The 15921-nt window shown below is 37.0% G+C and overlaps 1 protein-coding gene across 1 annotated transcript in view; it reads left to right on the forward strand.

Annotated features, from left to right (window-relative positions):
• Window positions 1-14505, forward strand: part of LOC144313647 (protein nucleotidyltransferase YdiU-like) — a gene marked incomplete at its 5' end in the record, with an annotated part of 28853 nt that extends 14348 nt beyond the window's left edge. The window contains 8 exons of the mRNA XM_077896749.1: window positions 1276-1320; window positions 1419-1500; window positions 1603-1695; window positions 5251-7142; window positions 7912-8030; window positions 11273-11352; window positions 11433-11510; window positions 14214-14505. Coding sequence (XP_077752875.1) covers window positions 1276-1320; window positions 1419-1500; window positions 1603-1695; window positions 5251-5343 — 313 coding nt within the window. The remainder of the gene's footprint in view (window positions 1-1275; window positions 1321-1418; window positions 1501-1602; window positions 1696-5250; window positions 7143-7911; window positions 8031-11272; window positions 11353-11432; window positions 11511-14213) is intronic.
• Between the last annotated feature and the right edge of the window lie 1416 nt (window positions 14506-15921).

The following is a 15921-nucleotide window of genomic DNA, read 5'->3' on the forward strand; positions in this document are numbered from 1 at the left end:
TGTCTCTCAACAATAAATAAATAAAATCTTAAAAAAAAAAAAAGGTTTGTGTCTTATAAGAGCAAATAGTACCTATAGCCAGGTTTTAACTCAATGTGATGGTTTATGTCTTAATAGAAGTATGTAGGCTGTTCACATTTATTGTAACAATTCATTTATTTTATTCCTATCTTACATCATCCTTTATTTTATGTATCAGTTCCCACTCCCCACTTTCCTTATCTTTTTATGATGTGGGCAGTTCATTCATCATCACCCCCTTTGTTGATGTGGAAACTACTGTATTCCCCACTGCCACTGACCATTTCCAGAACAACAAGTGGAAGGCAAAGCATATAGTGATTTCATTAACCCCAGGTAGCAAAAAGAGTTACTACAATAAACATTAAAGTTTTATATTCCATATATGGTTTCCTTAACTAATTTAATGTAATTTTAAAATACATTGGTAATACATCATAGTTAAAAAATCAAAGCAATGTAAAACAGTATTAATCAAGTAGTCATTCTTGTCTCCATTAATTTAGTATCACTTTTGCCCTGCAGAGTTCATTTATTCATTCAACAAATGTTTATTGAAGTGCTCAGTATGTGCCAGACACTGCTCTAAGTGCTAAGGGGATAGCAATGAATCAAACAGCACAATAATTGTGCCCTTGTGGTGCTTATTCTGGTGGGATAGACAGTCAAACAGAATAAATAAGTTACATAGCTTATTAGAAGGAGATACATACAATGAAGAAGAATAAAGCAGAAGATAGGGAATAAAGGGAGGGAAGGGTTCACAGTTTTAAAAGGATGATCACTCAAGCAAAGGCTTGAAGAAATCACAGGAGCAAGCCACATAGATACCTGGGGGAAGAGTGTTCCAGGCACGGGACCAGCCTGTGCAAAGGCCGTGAGCAGGTGTGTGTGGGGAATTTAAGGAAAAGCAAGAAGCATCCTCTGGCTGCCTCAGAATGAGCAAGGGGAAGACTTAGAAGGGATGAGGTTAGTAAGGTAAAGGGAGTGGAGCTTCAGAATGATTTGAGCTTTTGTATGATTTAAAATATGTTAATATTAAGAAATAGAAACTTAGTTTAAAGATAAGTTTAAGGTTAAGAATGCTTTAATCTTTACATTTTTATGAAATATGTGAACCGAGATTGATAAATATGACTATATTTATATTTAATATGTGAAAAGGTTCACTTTTGTTCTTGTAAAGTGTAATTCAAGAATGTTAATTTGAAATCAAGATTTAACTGTCCTTCCTTTTTTTTTTTTCCCCTGTAGAGCTGCTCGGATTCTTGAGGGGTATCCTGTTCTTTATTATACAAGGTTTGTCCTTTTGAATAGAGATATTGAAAGATCCTGATTGATTTGAGGACAGTTCGCAAAATAGTGAGAGTTGAACTGAACTGACACTTCTCTTTCAGATTTAGAGAATTGTTCAAAGCCAAACTGGGGTTACTTGGGGAAAGGAAGGATGATGATGATTTAATTGCAGTTCTATTACATGTGAGTTTGTCATTTTATCTTTTTTTTCTTGACTAACATTTGAATTACTAATCAGCATATTCTTGAAGAATTGAAATTGATAAATATAATTATTTTCCTTAGCTCATGGAAAAGACAGAAGCTGATTTTACAATGACATTTCGGCAGCTCAGTGAGATCACTCAAAGCCAGTTAGAGGAGCTCAGCATTCCCCAGGTAGTAATTTTTGACATTTGGTTTTCTCTTAATTAAATTTTCTTTAACGGATATATTGAGGCATAATTTACATGCCATAAAATTTCACTGGCTTTAAGCATATAATTCAATGATTTTTTATAATTTACAGATCAGTGCATTTATCACAACTATTTGATTCTGGAACAATTCCATCACCCTAAAAAAAATATCCTTTGTGCCTATTTGCAGTTAATCCCTGTTTCCACTCCTAGCCCCAAGCAGCTACTAATTTACTTTATGTCTCAAGGTTTTCACTTTCTAGACATTTCCTATAAATGGAATCATACAATATGTGGTCATTTGCACTTGGCTTCTTCATTAGCCGAGTTTTGAAGTTCATCCATGTTATTACTCAGTGGTTCTTTCCTCTTTGTCACTGATTGGTACTCCACTGTAAGGATATACCATCTTTTGCTAATCCATTTACCAGTTGATGGACATTTGGGTCATCTCCACTTCTTGGCTATAGTGAATAAATACTGCTCTGAACACTCACCTACAAGTTTTTGGGTGAACATATGTTTTCATTTCTGTTGGATAGATACTAGGAGTGGAATTGCTGGATTGTTTAGTAAATGTGTGCTTGATTCTTTAAGAAACAGGGGATCCCTGGGTGGCTCAGTGGTTTCGCGCCTGCCTTTGGCCCAGGGCGCGATCCTGGAGTCCCGGGATCGAGTCCTGCGTCGGGCTCCCGGCATGGAGCCTGCTTCTATCCTCTCCCTCTGCCTGTGTTTCTGCCTCTCTCTCTCTCTCTCTCTATGTCTATCATAAATAAATAAAAATAAATAAAAAAAAAAAGAAACTGCCAAACTGTTTCTAAAGTGGTGGCATTTAATTCAGTTTTAAAAGTATGTGTTGCCTTTTTATTTCAACATGAATACATTGCATTTATGGAATATTATGGGTATTACCAGAAGATTCTTACTTATTACAGATTTTTAGAGACAAATCTATTTCTAAGGTCTGTCAAAAATTGAAATTCAGCTGAATAAATGTGAAGATTCAGTCGGCTTTATTCAGTGATTCATGAATTGCGGGGCATCCCATCTAGCAAATAGAGAGGAGTTCTGAGATGTTGCACAAAATGGGAGGCCTTTTTTTTTTTTTTTTTCTTTTTAGTGTGAGGCTTTTATAGGCAGAAGAGGACAGGGACAAGGAAAGAGCAGATTACATCATCTTTTTTGGGAGGGGGGTAAGAAAGTGTTTATCAGGTGGCTTACCTCACTACTGCTGACCAGGAAATTTTTGACTGACCAGTTAAGATTATATTCTTGGGGGAGTTTGAAACTATAATTAGGTTAGATACTAAGTTTTGGTTTGGTGATGTGGCCTTAGCACAAGTGACTCAATTTTGAACAGGTTTAAGTATTTTATATTGTAATCATTGTTTATTTTTGAGAATAAAATTCAGCCTTTTAAAAAAAATTTCAATCTCTTCATTATATTTCATGACATTCTCTACCTAGTTGACGTTATCTTTTTATAGCTTCAGAAATCCATTTTTTCAAAAAGCACTTATTGAAAACCTGCTATTATTGTTTTTAAAGATTTTATTTATTTATTTAAGAGAGAGAGCACAAATGGGGGGGGGGTAGAGGGAGTGAGAGAAGCAGGCTCCCTGCTAAGCAGGGAGCCCAATGTGGGGCTTGATCCCAGGACTTTGGGATCAGGATCTGAGCCGAAGGTAGACACTTAACCAACTGAGCCCAGGTGCCCTGAGAACCCACTATTATTGGGAGCTTACTCTGGGACAAGCATTATAGTAAATGCTTCACAAAATATGAAAAAATAATAACAAAAATAATAGCTAACATTTATTGAGTGCTTATTATGTTCCAGGCACTATCCTAAGAATTTTATATGTATAATCTGTGCCATGACATGAGTGGGTACTACTATTATCTCTATTTTACTGATAAAGAAACTGAGCCATGGAGAGGTTATGTAACCAGTGCCCGGTGACATAATTAGTAAATGTCTGGTGGGATTCCAACGCTGGCAGCTTTCTCAAGAGTCCATGTTCTTAACCCCTGGAATATCTGCATCAAATTCATGTAAACCTTTCTCTATCAGTAGCTCAATATAGTAATAAAAGTAAATTTTTCTTAGCTTTCAATTTATTTTCTGTCAATAGAAAAACAGTAGGATTCAATTCCCATGCTAACTTATGCCTGGTGAGGCCCCTTCTAAAGTCATTTCCATGCTATGGAGCACTTAGTTTATAGAATTTCATGTTAGAGAATGCTTTGATCACTGAGGAAGCCCTCTCTGGGCCTCCTAATTCTCAAGCACCTAGCTCCTGCTCCCACCATAGATCACTTCATCTTGACTAAACTACAAATGGGAGTACAGGGAGAATGCAAAGGGTAAACATTTCCTCCCTCTGTCCCTCCACCTAGCCAGTCACCATGGGTTATGTAATAAAGAATTAAGGTCCTATGTCATTTGAGTCCAGGTGTCATCATTGCAGTAGCTGAATAAACTGGAGGAAAAATAAAGTTAAAGTGACTTGTTCAAGTTATTAACAGGTATAAATATTTAAGTTTCTAAGATTTGGGACAATTTAAGTGAGAAGAGATCATTATACTTTTAATTATTTCAGTAGTTTTGTGTCTTTTGGACATGAGAGCTTTTCAACTCTCTTTCAGGCTAAGCTAACTGCTTAGCCTTTTATGTATATTTCTATAACACTTCTAAAATGACATTGAATTATTTGTTTACACACTTTCCTTAAGGCTGGGATCATGTCTTATTAATTTTTATATCCTTCCCACCTAACATAGTTCCCATCATAAAGTTGACATTCCATAAATATTTGTTGAATGAATTAAATAGATGATTAAACAAAATGCAGTTACAAATTAAGTTTTTTAAAGCAAATTGTACATTATTTAAAGGAAGGCTTTTGGATAATTTAAGTATTCATGTGTGATCTTATAAGGACTTTGTTTATCTTAAATCATGCCATTATGTGAATTTCCATGAATTAGAATTTTAGAGTTGATATAAAAATATATATTTAATATATGTATGTAAAAAAAGAAAAGTATTGTTCTTTTTTGGTACTACTTTTACTTGAAATAGCATGCCTTAAAAAATCTGGATATTACAAGTTATTATTCAAGAATATAATTTAAAGTAACGAAGTTAAATAGCACTAATATAAATATAATAAGCAGCCTATTACTGCATTTTAATTTAGCAATTCTGGGCACTGAAGATGATTTCAAAGCACAAGCTTTTTTTTTTTTTTTAAAGATTTTATTTATTTATTCATGATAGTCACACACAGAGAGAGAGAGGCAGAGACATAGGCAGAGGGAGAAGCAGGCTCCATGCAGGGAGCCCGATATGGGATTCGATCCCAGGTCTCCAGGATCGCGCCCTGGGCCAAAGGCAGATGCCAAACCGCTGCGCCACCCAGGGATCCCCACAAGCTTTTTCCTGCCTGGGTGTCGCAGTACCTTTTGAGGCTGAAGAGGTAAGGTGATCTAACCACTTCTAAAAAAGAATGTAATTCCATCAAAATCCTAGAGGAGAACACAGGCAACACCCTTTTTGAACTCGGCCACAGTAACTTCTTGCAAGATACATCCACGAAGGCAAAAGAAACAAAACCAAAAATGAACTATTGGGACTTCATCAAAATAAGAAGCTTTTGCACAGCAAAGGATACAGTCAACAAAACTCAAAGACAACCTACAGAATGGGAGAAGATATTTGCAAATGACTATCAGATAAAGGGCTAGTTTCCAAGATCTAGAAAGAACTTATTAAACTCAACACCAAAGAAACAAACAATCCAATCATGAAATGGGAAAAAGACATGAAGAGAAATCTCACAGAGGAAGACATAGACATGGCCAACACGCACATGAGAAAATGCTCTGCATCACTTGTCATCAGGGAAATACAAATCAAAACCACAATGAGATACCACCTCACACCAGTGAGAATGGGGAAAATTAACAAGGCAGGAAACCACAAATGTTGGAGAGGAATGGGGAGAAAGGGGAACCGTCTTACACTGTTGGTGGGAATGTGAAATGGTGCAGCCACTCTGGAAAACTGTGTGGAGGTTCCTCAAAGAGTTAAAAATAGACCTGCCCTACGACCCAGCAATTGCACTGCTGGGGATTTACCCCAAAGATACAGATGCAATGAAACGCCGGGACACCTGCACCCCGCTGTTTCTAGCAGCAATGGCCACAATAGCCAAACTGTGGAAAGAGCCTCAGTGTCCATCGAAAGATGAATGGATAAATAAGATGTGGTTTATGTATACAATGGAATATTACTCAGCTATTAGAAATGACAAATACCCACCATTTGCTTTGAAGTGGATGGAACTGGAGGGTATTATGCTGAGTGAAATAAGTCAATCGGAGAAGGACAACATTATATGGTCTCATTCATTTGGGGAATATAAATAATAGTGAAAGGGAATAGAGGGAAAGGGAGAAGAAATGGGTAGGAAATATCAGAAAGGGAGACAGAACATGGAAGACTCCTAACTCTGGGAAACGAACTAGGGGTAGTGGAAGGGGAGGAGGGAGGGGGTGGGGGTGACTGGGTGGTGGGCACTGAGCAGGGCACTTGACAGGATGAGCACTGGGTGTTATTCTGTATGTTGGCAAATTGAACACCAATAAGAAAATAAATTTATTATTAAAAAAATAAAAAATAATTTAAAAATGTAACGTATTGCTTTAGCAGAGACAACCCATCTAGCCTCTCTTCCCTTAATTTTCCAGATTTTGCTTTTTACTGTGGGGTCCTTTGCACCTGCTGAGGCATCCTTGACAAACACCACACCTGTTCTCTTCAACTCTGATAACACTGTTTCCTCAGGTGCCCTGGAGAGTTCGTGCCCTGGAGAGTTCATGCCCTGAAGCTCTGGAGAGCTCCTCAGGCTTCTAGCCATGCCTACTAGTTGTTACAACAAACTTGCAAGTAAAGACTTTATAGGTAGTGGCTTCTGAAGGGAGAGACAGGAAAACCACAGGAAGAAATAGCCCTTCCCAGTTGAATTGCCCCTGAGGGATGTTTATAAAGATGACCATGATTAATCAAGAAAAAGTTGATTTTCAGAAAACTATGTTTAAGATAAGGAAAGGTATCAGACAATTTAGATTTTCTTTTTTTAGACAAAACTATTTTTATAATTGGTAAAAATAAAAGGTTTGGGTTTAGCTAAAATGACTAAAGGTGGTATTCTATATATTATTTAATCAAAATCAGTATTTTCTATCTTCCTTTCAGACACTGATTCAATATAATTTTTGAAAATTTTCCCTCAATATTGGTATTGTGAAATAATTTCCAATCTTTTGAAAAAAAGAGATAGTGGTTAATTTTGTACTTTGTTTTATTCTTTGTTAGTAACATGAATGATTCAGATTCTGAAAGAAGAAAAAGAATGACAAGTGAGTAAATAAACCTTTTGATTTTTTCAATGTTAAGGATTATCACATAAAAGCAACATTTTTTTGAAAGCCAGAAGTAATTACTTGAGGGAATTAAAGGTTGTTTTTTTTTTTTAATGAGAATAATTCTACTTGAGTATATTTTACTTAAGTTGAAGTGTCATGAGCTTTTCTAAAATTATCTTTAAGAGAATATGATAGTTCTGCTTTTAATAAGTTTGCATACTGATGTTAAAGTAATACAGTCTTAAAAGATGGTGGAGAGACAAGGTAGTTTGGGTTATGATGGAAAGAACGAACGTGACTTTGGGGATCTGGCAGGTGAATCTCATCTTGCCACCTTTTAGTTGTATGATCTGAAAGATATGTGACTCAGTTTCAAGGCCCTTAGCTGTTGTGAAATGGGGATATTTTGCAGCAATTGTAATGATGAGCAATAATATATGTAAGGTATCTTGTTACAGTGTATGGGCCATCACATACATCCAGTAAATGACAGTTCTAAAAACAAATCATTTCTATATCGATTTCATCTTACCATGTGACTTCATAATTGATTTGGAGAAGAAAAAAAAAGGAAGTTAGTTATTTGTTTGCAGTGTAGATTCTAACAAGACCAAAGAAGTTCAGACTGAAGACCCTAAGTCCTTGAATATTCCTGACTTACTTAGGACTTGTATAGAGAGCTAGTGAAGTCTGAATCATCATTTCCCTTACAGGGTCTTCATTTCTGTGTATGCTCTTGACCTGAATTTCTTTTTCTTAATAGGACAATACGGCATGGCCTCTGGAGTTGGACCAGCTGTGCCTGGGCTCTGGTTCAAATATTTATTTTCTAGATGTTATTAAGCAGGTCATTCGTTTGATTCCTTCCTTTTTCTCTTTTTGGTGTGTATATATATTTCTTTAGTTTATCGGTGTTTAAATTACACCTTTATCGAGGTGTAATTTATATAACAAAGTTCATTAATTCAAGTGTACAGTGATTTTTTTTAAACTAAAAACACTACCATCATGACAGTCCAGTTTTAAAACATTTCTATCCATTTGACCTCTCTTTTGTTTCCTCATCTATAAAATGCATTTACATCATGGATTATTGCACAAATGCAGGGAGATAGTAGTTGGCACATGATATGGGCTCAGTAAGCATCAGCTGTTATACTAGTATAGTGTACATTAAATATCTTTGTTGGGAAGACTGGGATGACTATGTTTTGTAGAAACCAAAAGACTAAAAATATATTGCTGTTACATATTGTCTCAAAACATTTTAAAAAAATCATAGATTAGGGGAAGTTTTTTGTTTGTTTATAAAGACTTTATTTATTTATTCATGAGAGACACACACAGAGAGAGAGAGAGAGAGAGAGAGAGCCAGAGACACAGGCAGAGGGAGAAGCAGGCTCCATGCAGGGAGCCAGATGTGGGACTCCATCCCGGGTCTCCAGGATCACGCCCTAGACTGAAGGTGGTGCTAAACCGCTGAGCCATGGGGCTGCCTTTTTGTTTGTTTGTTTGTTTGTTTGTTTTTTGTTTTTTTAAAGTAGGCTCCACACCCAATGTAGGGCTTGAAGTCATGAGCCTATGATCAAGAGTCACATGCTCTACCAGCTGAACCAGCCAGGCATTCCAGGGGAAGATATGCTTTAAAATTTTTTTTTGTAAATGCTCCAGGTTGCAAGCAATGGGAACATCAAAGATGAGAATTTTTTTAAAACTGTAAAATTTATTATTTTTAAGCCTCCAAATAACTCTGATCCTAAGCCACCAGAGGCCATTGATCACTTCTCTTCTATGTCACACTGTGCCCACCCAGCCCAAGATCATGCTAAAATTTTAATAAATGCCTTTGATAACTGTCAAGACTGTGCACTGAAGACAGCCACTATAGTTCCAGCCTTATACGATTGGGTTTATATTGCTGGGGGATATTTTTAAAAGCCCTAAAACAGTTGTATCTGCAATAGAACAAACTTGATTGTAATTCTGAAAATGCATCAGTGCAATTCTGCTTTCTTTGTGCCCAGTAGTGAATTTGTGGCACGTGCTCAGAAGAATCTTTACGTGTATCCTTAGGGTTTTAGAGCTCAAATCTTGGGCTTGAGCCTTATTAGAAAATACAACCCTGGGCCTTGTTCACAGGCCTCCCCATCTACCACCACCTTGCAAATGGCATGCCATTGATCATGGAGGATGAATTGGCCCAGACTGGGACTGGCTCAACACAAACTTATCTCCTTTGGAAAGGAACACAGAGAGAATGCTAGTGTGATTGCAAGTCAGAGATATTTCCTTTGTGTGGTGAGGACTCTCCATAGAAATTAAGCAAGGTCATTTGGGAATCAAGGTGAAAGTGCTCTCCATCAAGGTGATAGTATAAATTTAAATTGTGGCCCCAAATAGATATTTCAGACCTGACCCTTTGTAAATAATAGAGTAAAAGAAAAATTTGCTTCTTCATTCTTCTTCCTGAACATTAAAAAAAAAAAGAGAGAGAGAGAGAGAGAGACAGAAGGAACAATGGAAGATGTATATATTTGAAATAAATTTTCTCTTATTTTAATAGCTAACAATAAGAATGAGATTTATTTTTGAGTTATATAAATGATAAATAGAACTACCATTTTCCAGTTTCATGGTCAGCCTATGAAAGATTAGCTGCATTTAATATTTGAAGTGTTCAGTGTTTTATGGCCATCGAGTCTGCTGACTTTCTGATACATTAATCTTTTCCAATAGGGTGATCACAATGACATGCTTCATTTATATTATGATGTATTCAGTAAAACATAGTCTTAAATCTTTCCAGAACTAGATTTGCTTATTCAGAAACATATACGAAGCCTTTATTATAGGCCCTTTTTCGGTGCAGTCACATTGTTTAAAGCTGAAACTACAAAGATAAATTTGAGTCCTGCCCATAAGTAGTCAACACTCTAGTGGATCTGGGATTCCCACATTACGTGGAACTCTGGCAGGATTTGTGGGTGGACATAATCCTCATTAATATACTGCTTAAAATTTTATTGCCAAAAGAAATAACCCAGGAACAGAAAACTCCCAACTAGATAGAAATGTACAGAATTTGATAACTCCTCAAAGAGTCCTAAAAACAGATCTGTAATTTTCTGATTTCAAAGTACTTTGTATATTTATAACTTGGTCCAAAGCACTTCTGCTTGTAGCTGAAATTTCCAGTATGTTTTAACAGTATTTCATTGCCAGGTTTCTTTCTTTCCTTTTTTTAAATATTTTTTTTTATTTATTCATGAGAGACACAGAGAGAGAGGCAGAGACATAGGCAGAGGGAGAAACAGACTCCCTGCAGGGAGCCCGATGCAGGACTCCATCCTAGGACCTAGGATCCTAGGATCACAACAATGTGAGCCAAAAGCAGACTCAACCACTGAGTCACCCAGATGCCCTATTATAATACTTTTAAAGTGCCAAAATACATGGTTACATCAAAATATAAATTTATAAAGAGTTTTGCCTGTATTTGGCCTTCACAGTTGCTCTTCTCTTGGCAGCATTAACATTAAGCAGTCCTAGTAAGCCAGCTTTTATTCTGAGCTTAAAGTTGTTAAAAGCAGCAACTTCTCTCCCTCCACCTCCACTTAGGCCGATTCAGATGCATTCACTACTTTCTTCACGCTTTAGAAAGTGCTTAGTGAACCGAACATGGTGAAAAGACCAAAGTAATGATGAAACACTGAAGAGAAAAAGCAAATAGTATTGCTCATAACATTCAAAAAGTGTTTTCTGGGTCACCTGGGTGACTCAGTGGTTGAGCATCTCCCTTCAGCTCAGGTCATGATCCAGGGTTCTTGGGATCGAGTCCCACATTGGGCTCCCCACAGGGGAGCCTGCTTTTCCCTCTGCCTATGTCTCTGCTTCTCTCTGTGTCTCATGAATAAATAAAATCTTTTAAAAAGTGTTTTCTGAACCATAAGACAATGGACAGTGTACACAGTTTACAAACAATCAAAATTGATTGATGCCGATCTTTTTTTTCTCATTTGTGCCTCCCAGCAAAGTTCTTAAAGCCTGTCTAATTTGAGGGATAATTTCATATGGCCCAAACGGACTTAGTAATTCATTGTTCCAAAACACTTTTCCCTCTTAAGCTGTTAATCCGAGGTATGTGCTGAAGAACTGGATGGCAGAGTCCACAGTGTGAAAAGCAGAAAGGAATGATTTTTCAGAGGTAAGATGTTTGAGCCTTCTGGCTTTATTTCTATTAATTTTCAGTGTATCATATTTTAAGCACACTTATTTTGTTTGCAGACATGCTAAACTAGACCGTTGCCAGCACCAGCTTTCCAGAATTCTTGCTGCCTAATCTCCCATTTTAAAAATTCATCGGTGAATCATTTTTTTCATATTTTATAATTTATTATTTAATAGAGTTAAGATTTTAAAGATTCATTTATATCCTATATCTGTATTATTCAAACTTCTGAGGGTCTAGTTCTGCTGCTTATTGTTTTTATTTTGGAATTTTGGATTTTAATCTCTGAGATCCAATGAAGCCTGACTTAAGGTGCATCTCTCCAAGGGAATTAGCTTTTGCTTCTATCAGGTGTCCATGGCACTAGCAATGTAGGTCCACTTAAATTAATCCTGACAGCAGTGAAGTTGAATGAAGTAAGTCCACGTGTACCTGCATGGATGAATCCCACATATAATGTTAGGCAAAACAAGCAAGTGGCAAAGGAATATAGCAAGCACCACTTTAATGCAGTGTAAAACATACAAAATTATACATTACATAGGGATGCATGCCTATATAATACAAGTAACAAAATGAATAAAGATGATAAATGTCATCTTCAGATGGTGGTTACTTTGAGCTAAGGAAGAAATTTGAGTAGAGAAGGAGACTCATACTGGGCCGCAATCATATTGGAAGTATTTGATTTCTGAAGCTGAGTGGAGGATACACAGGTGTTCATTATATTCTGCATACCTTCTTGTAATATACATACTTCATAGTCAATTATTTAAAATGCAATGCACGTAGTACACTTTTTAAAAAAAATTTTTATTTATTCATGAGAGACAGAGAGAGAGAGAGAGGCAGAGACACAGGCAGAGGGAGAAGCAGACCCCATGCAGGAGCCTGATGTGGGACTTGATCCTGGGTCTCCAGGATCACTCCCTGGGCCGAAGGCAGGTGCTAAACTAAACCTCTGCCACCCAGGGATCCCCACATAATACATTTTTAAGAAGAGGAATGGCCTTGGCACTCGTGTTGTCTTGTCACTGTCCTACAGTGGAATACATGTTATTGATGCTCGAAGCTCTCTCTGACGCTGGTCCCACCTCAGAACCATTCTCATCACAGCATGTATGTGGTCACTACCAACAGATCAGAGTTGGTATGAGAGAGAAACTATTTTTGCTATGTCTTTTATTATTACTATTATTATTATTTTTTAAAGACTTTATTTATTCATGAGAGACACACAGACACACACAGACACACACACACACACACACACACACACACACACACAGAGGCAGAGGGAGAAACAGGCTCCATGCAGGGAACCTGACATGAGACTTGATCCCGGGACTCCAGGATCATGCCTTGGGCTGAAGGCGGCACTAAACCGCTGAGTCACCTGGGCTGCCCTTTTTTTTTTTTTTTTTTTTTTTTTTTAAAGATTTATTTATTTGGGATGGCTGGGTAGCTAAGTGTTTGAGCATCTGCCTTCAGCTCAGGTCCTGATCCCAGGGTCCTGGGATCAAGTCTTGCATTGGGCTCCACGCAGGGAGCCTGCTTCTCCCTCTACCTATGTCTCCGCCTCTCTTTCTCGCTGTGTCTCTCATGAATAAATAAAATCCTTAAAAAAAAGAAAAGTTTTATTTACTTATTTTAGAGAGCAAGAGAGCACACATGAGTAGGGGGAGGGGCAGAGGGAGAGAGAGAGAAAATCTCAAGCAGACTCTCTGTGAGCTTAAAGCCTCATTTGGGACTTGATCTCACAACCTTGAGATCATGACCTGAGCTGAAATGAAGAGTCAGACAATTAACTGACTGAGCCACCTAGGTGCCTCCCGATTTTTGCTATTTCTAATTTGGAACTCGCATTAACTTTTTATTACGGTAGTTTCATTAGCCTGACCCAAATCTAGTTTTTCATTTTAGATAATATCTTAAAATGTAATCTTTTTATGGTATTAAATAAGAGGAGCTCAGTATTTATCTCTAAATCTGCCTACACTGAAGAAACGAAGCATTCTTTCATCAGTTGTTTTGTTGGTTTATTTCTCCTTCCTTCCTTACTTTTTGTTCCTCGTATTCTTCTCTTCCTCCAAATTATATTTGAGTAAAGGTGCAGTTCCCACCTTTGGTGGGGAGGTGTCTTCCTAGGTTCAAGTGAACATTCAGATTCCTAAGACTAACAGGTTGCTCTTGGCCCCACTCAACTCAGAAAGAGGACAGAACTGGCTCACTTAAAAAAAAAAAAATCCTGGCTCACTAGCAAGGCAATATCAGGCTCCTTGTTTGCAGGAGTTCTTCTAATGGTCCTTGCTGGCAGCCCTGTGGAAGCTCAGGTGTGCAGAGATGAGGTCCACACTGGGAAGATGCAGGAACAGAGACACAGGAGGAGGGAGAAGCAGGCCCCATGGGGGCCTGACGTGGGACTCGATCCCGGGTCTCCAAGGATCGCACCCTGGGCCGAAGGCAGGCACCAAACCGCTGAGCCACCCAGGGATCCCCTATTGTTGAAATTTTAATAAAACATAAAATGTTTAAACTTAAAAAAATGGTTTATTTATTTATTCATGAGAGAGACAGAGAGACAGAGAGACAGAGAGAGGCAGAGACATAGGCAGAGGGAGAAACAGGCTCCCTACAGGAAGCCCGATGCAGTACTCCAGCCAGGATCCCAGGATCACACCCTGAGCCAAAGGCAGATGCTCAATTGCTGAGCCACCCAGGCGTCCCCATGTTTAAACATTTTTAAATAAATTTAAATTTAACCTTGTCATTCTGGGAATTTAGAAAATTAAGAGTCTTGAAGAAATCTTTATCTATGCTCTTCAATTGTTTGGCAGGTTCATCTTCTCCAGCACGATCTTCAGCATCCTTTCCAGAGGCATTCTGCAGCTGAGAAAGCAGGCTACTCCTCACCTATTCCTTCTTGGGCTAAAGACCTCAGAGTTAGCTGCTCATCTTAATTTAGGGCAAATAAATTAAGGAATACTTCTGCTATTGAATTAAACATAGAATAATCTATTTGATAGATTCTTAATGAGCATCTACATTTTGATGACAGCCCCCTGTTTCATAAAAAAATTATGTATGCAAATATTTTTAATCAAATAAACGACCTATTCTTTGGAACAACTTTGTGATCATTTTTGTTCTAATGAATAACTTTAGTGGGATAATAAAATATGTTTGGCAAGTTGCATGAGTTTTTCTCAATAACTGAAAAATCTTATGGCAATCTTTTAATGAATTTGTAAGTATTCATCTAAGACATGCTATGTGCCCAGTGTTGTGGGCCAATCAGATAAGTCTATAGTTTAAGTTGTACTCCTAGAGCTTTTTTGTCTATTATGGTAGTTTTTCAAAATTAACCAAAGTAAAGAGAATAGTTTAATGAATCTGATTTATTAGACAGCTTAATTATCAATGAGTGATCAACGTTATTTCATCTACATCCCTACACTTTCCCTCATTTTTAGTTATTGTTTTAATTGAGGTATAATTTCTGTATCCCCCGTAAGTTCCCTTATCTGTATCATTTAATTTACAAATATTTCTGTATACATCTCCAAATGTTAATGACTTAAAATGCATATAATACCATTATCACTTTAAGACAAATGAACAACTCCCTAATTCATCCAATCAAATAACTAGTTTTTGGATTTTTCCTATTGTTTTATCACCTCTGTTATTATTTTATAGTTGTTTATTTGAATTGTGATCTAAGTAAGGATTATACATTCAAATTAGATGACAAATTGAGTTTCTTTTGGTATCTTTGGGTACAACCACCTGCATCTTTTTTTCCCCTTGAAATTTTTTGTTTTGTTTTGGTTGAAGAAACCAGATCATTTATCCCATAGTGTGTCCCAGAGTCTGCATTTTGCTAATCACATCTCTGTGGTATTGTTTAACATGTTGCTCTGTCAGCTGTATTTCTATAAACTTTCAATTTATTTGAGGGAATACTTGCTATCAGAAGGCAAGTGTTGTGCATTTCCACCAACAAGTACATATTGGCTGTTTCCTTTTGTGATATCAGTAGCCCCTGACAATCATCACCTTGACCCATTGATTCAATGAGGTTGAAAAATGATAATCTAATCCTATCATTTACTTGTTACCTGGAATCCTTCTATAAAGGAAAAACTTTCTATCATTAATTATTTGGTTATCCTGAGAGAGAAAGGCAAAGAACTGGTTCCCAAGCATGTGCCAAAGACAACCCGTGGGCTTGTTTAATTATTTTAGAATCATTATGAACTCTTGAATTTAAGCATATTTTATGTTTTATGCTATTGCAATTATTATCCTTACTGATGTACAAATTGTCCCATGTATAGCCAGTAAAGTTTTATTCATAATGGCTCTTTGTGTACCTCATTCTAGAAGTTTTTGATAGCTTCTTTGTTTTCTGATGTTGTAAGATGTTTCAGGGTCATCGTGTATATTTCTTGCCTTAGGCCTAAAACCAGTCATTTTTCTAAGGAAGCCCCATTCAGGGAAATGATATTAGAGATCACAGTTTAGATGCTTAATGTTTTGTTA

Source organism: Canis aureus, chromosome 5, assembly GCF_053574225.1.
Source record: "Canis aureus isolate CA01 chromosome 5, VMU_Caureus_v.1.0, whole genome shotgun sequence".
Lineage (NCBI taxonomy): Eukaryota > Metazoa > Chordata > Mammalia > Carnivora > Canidae > Canis > Canis aureus.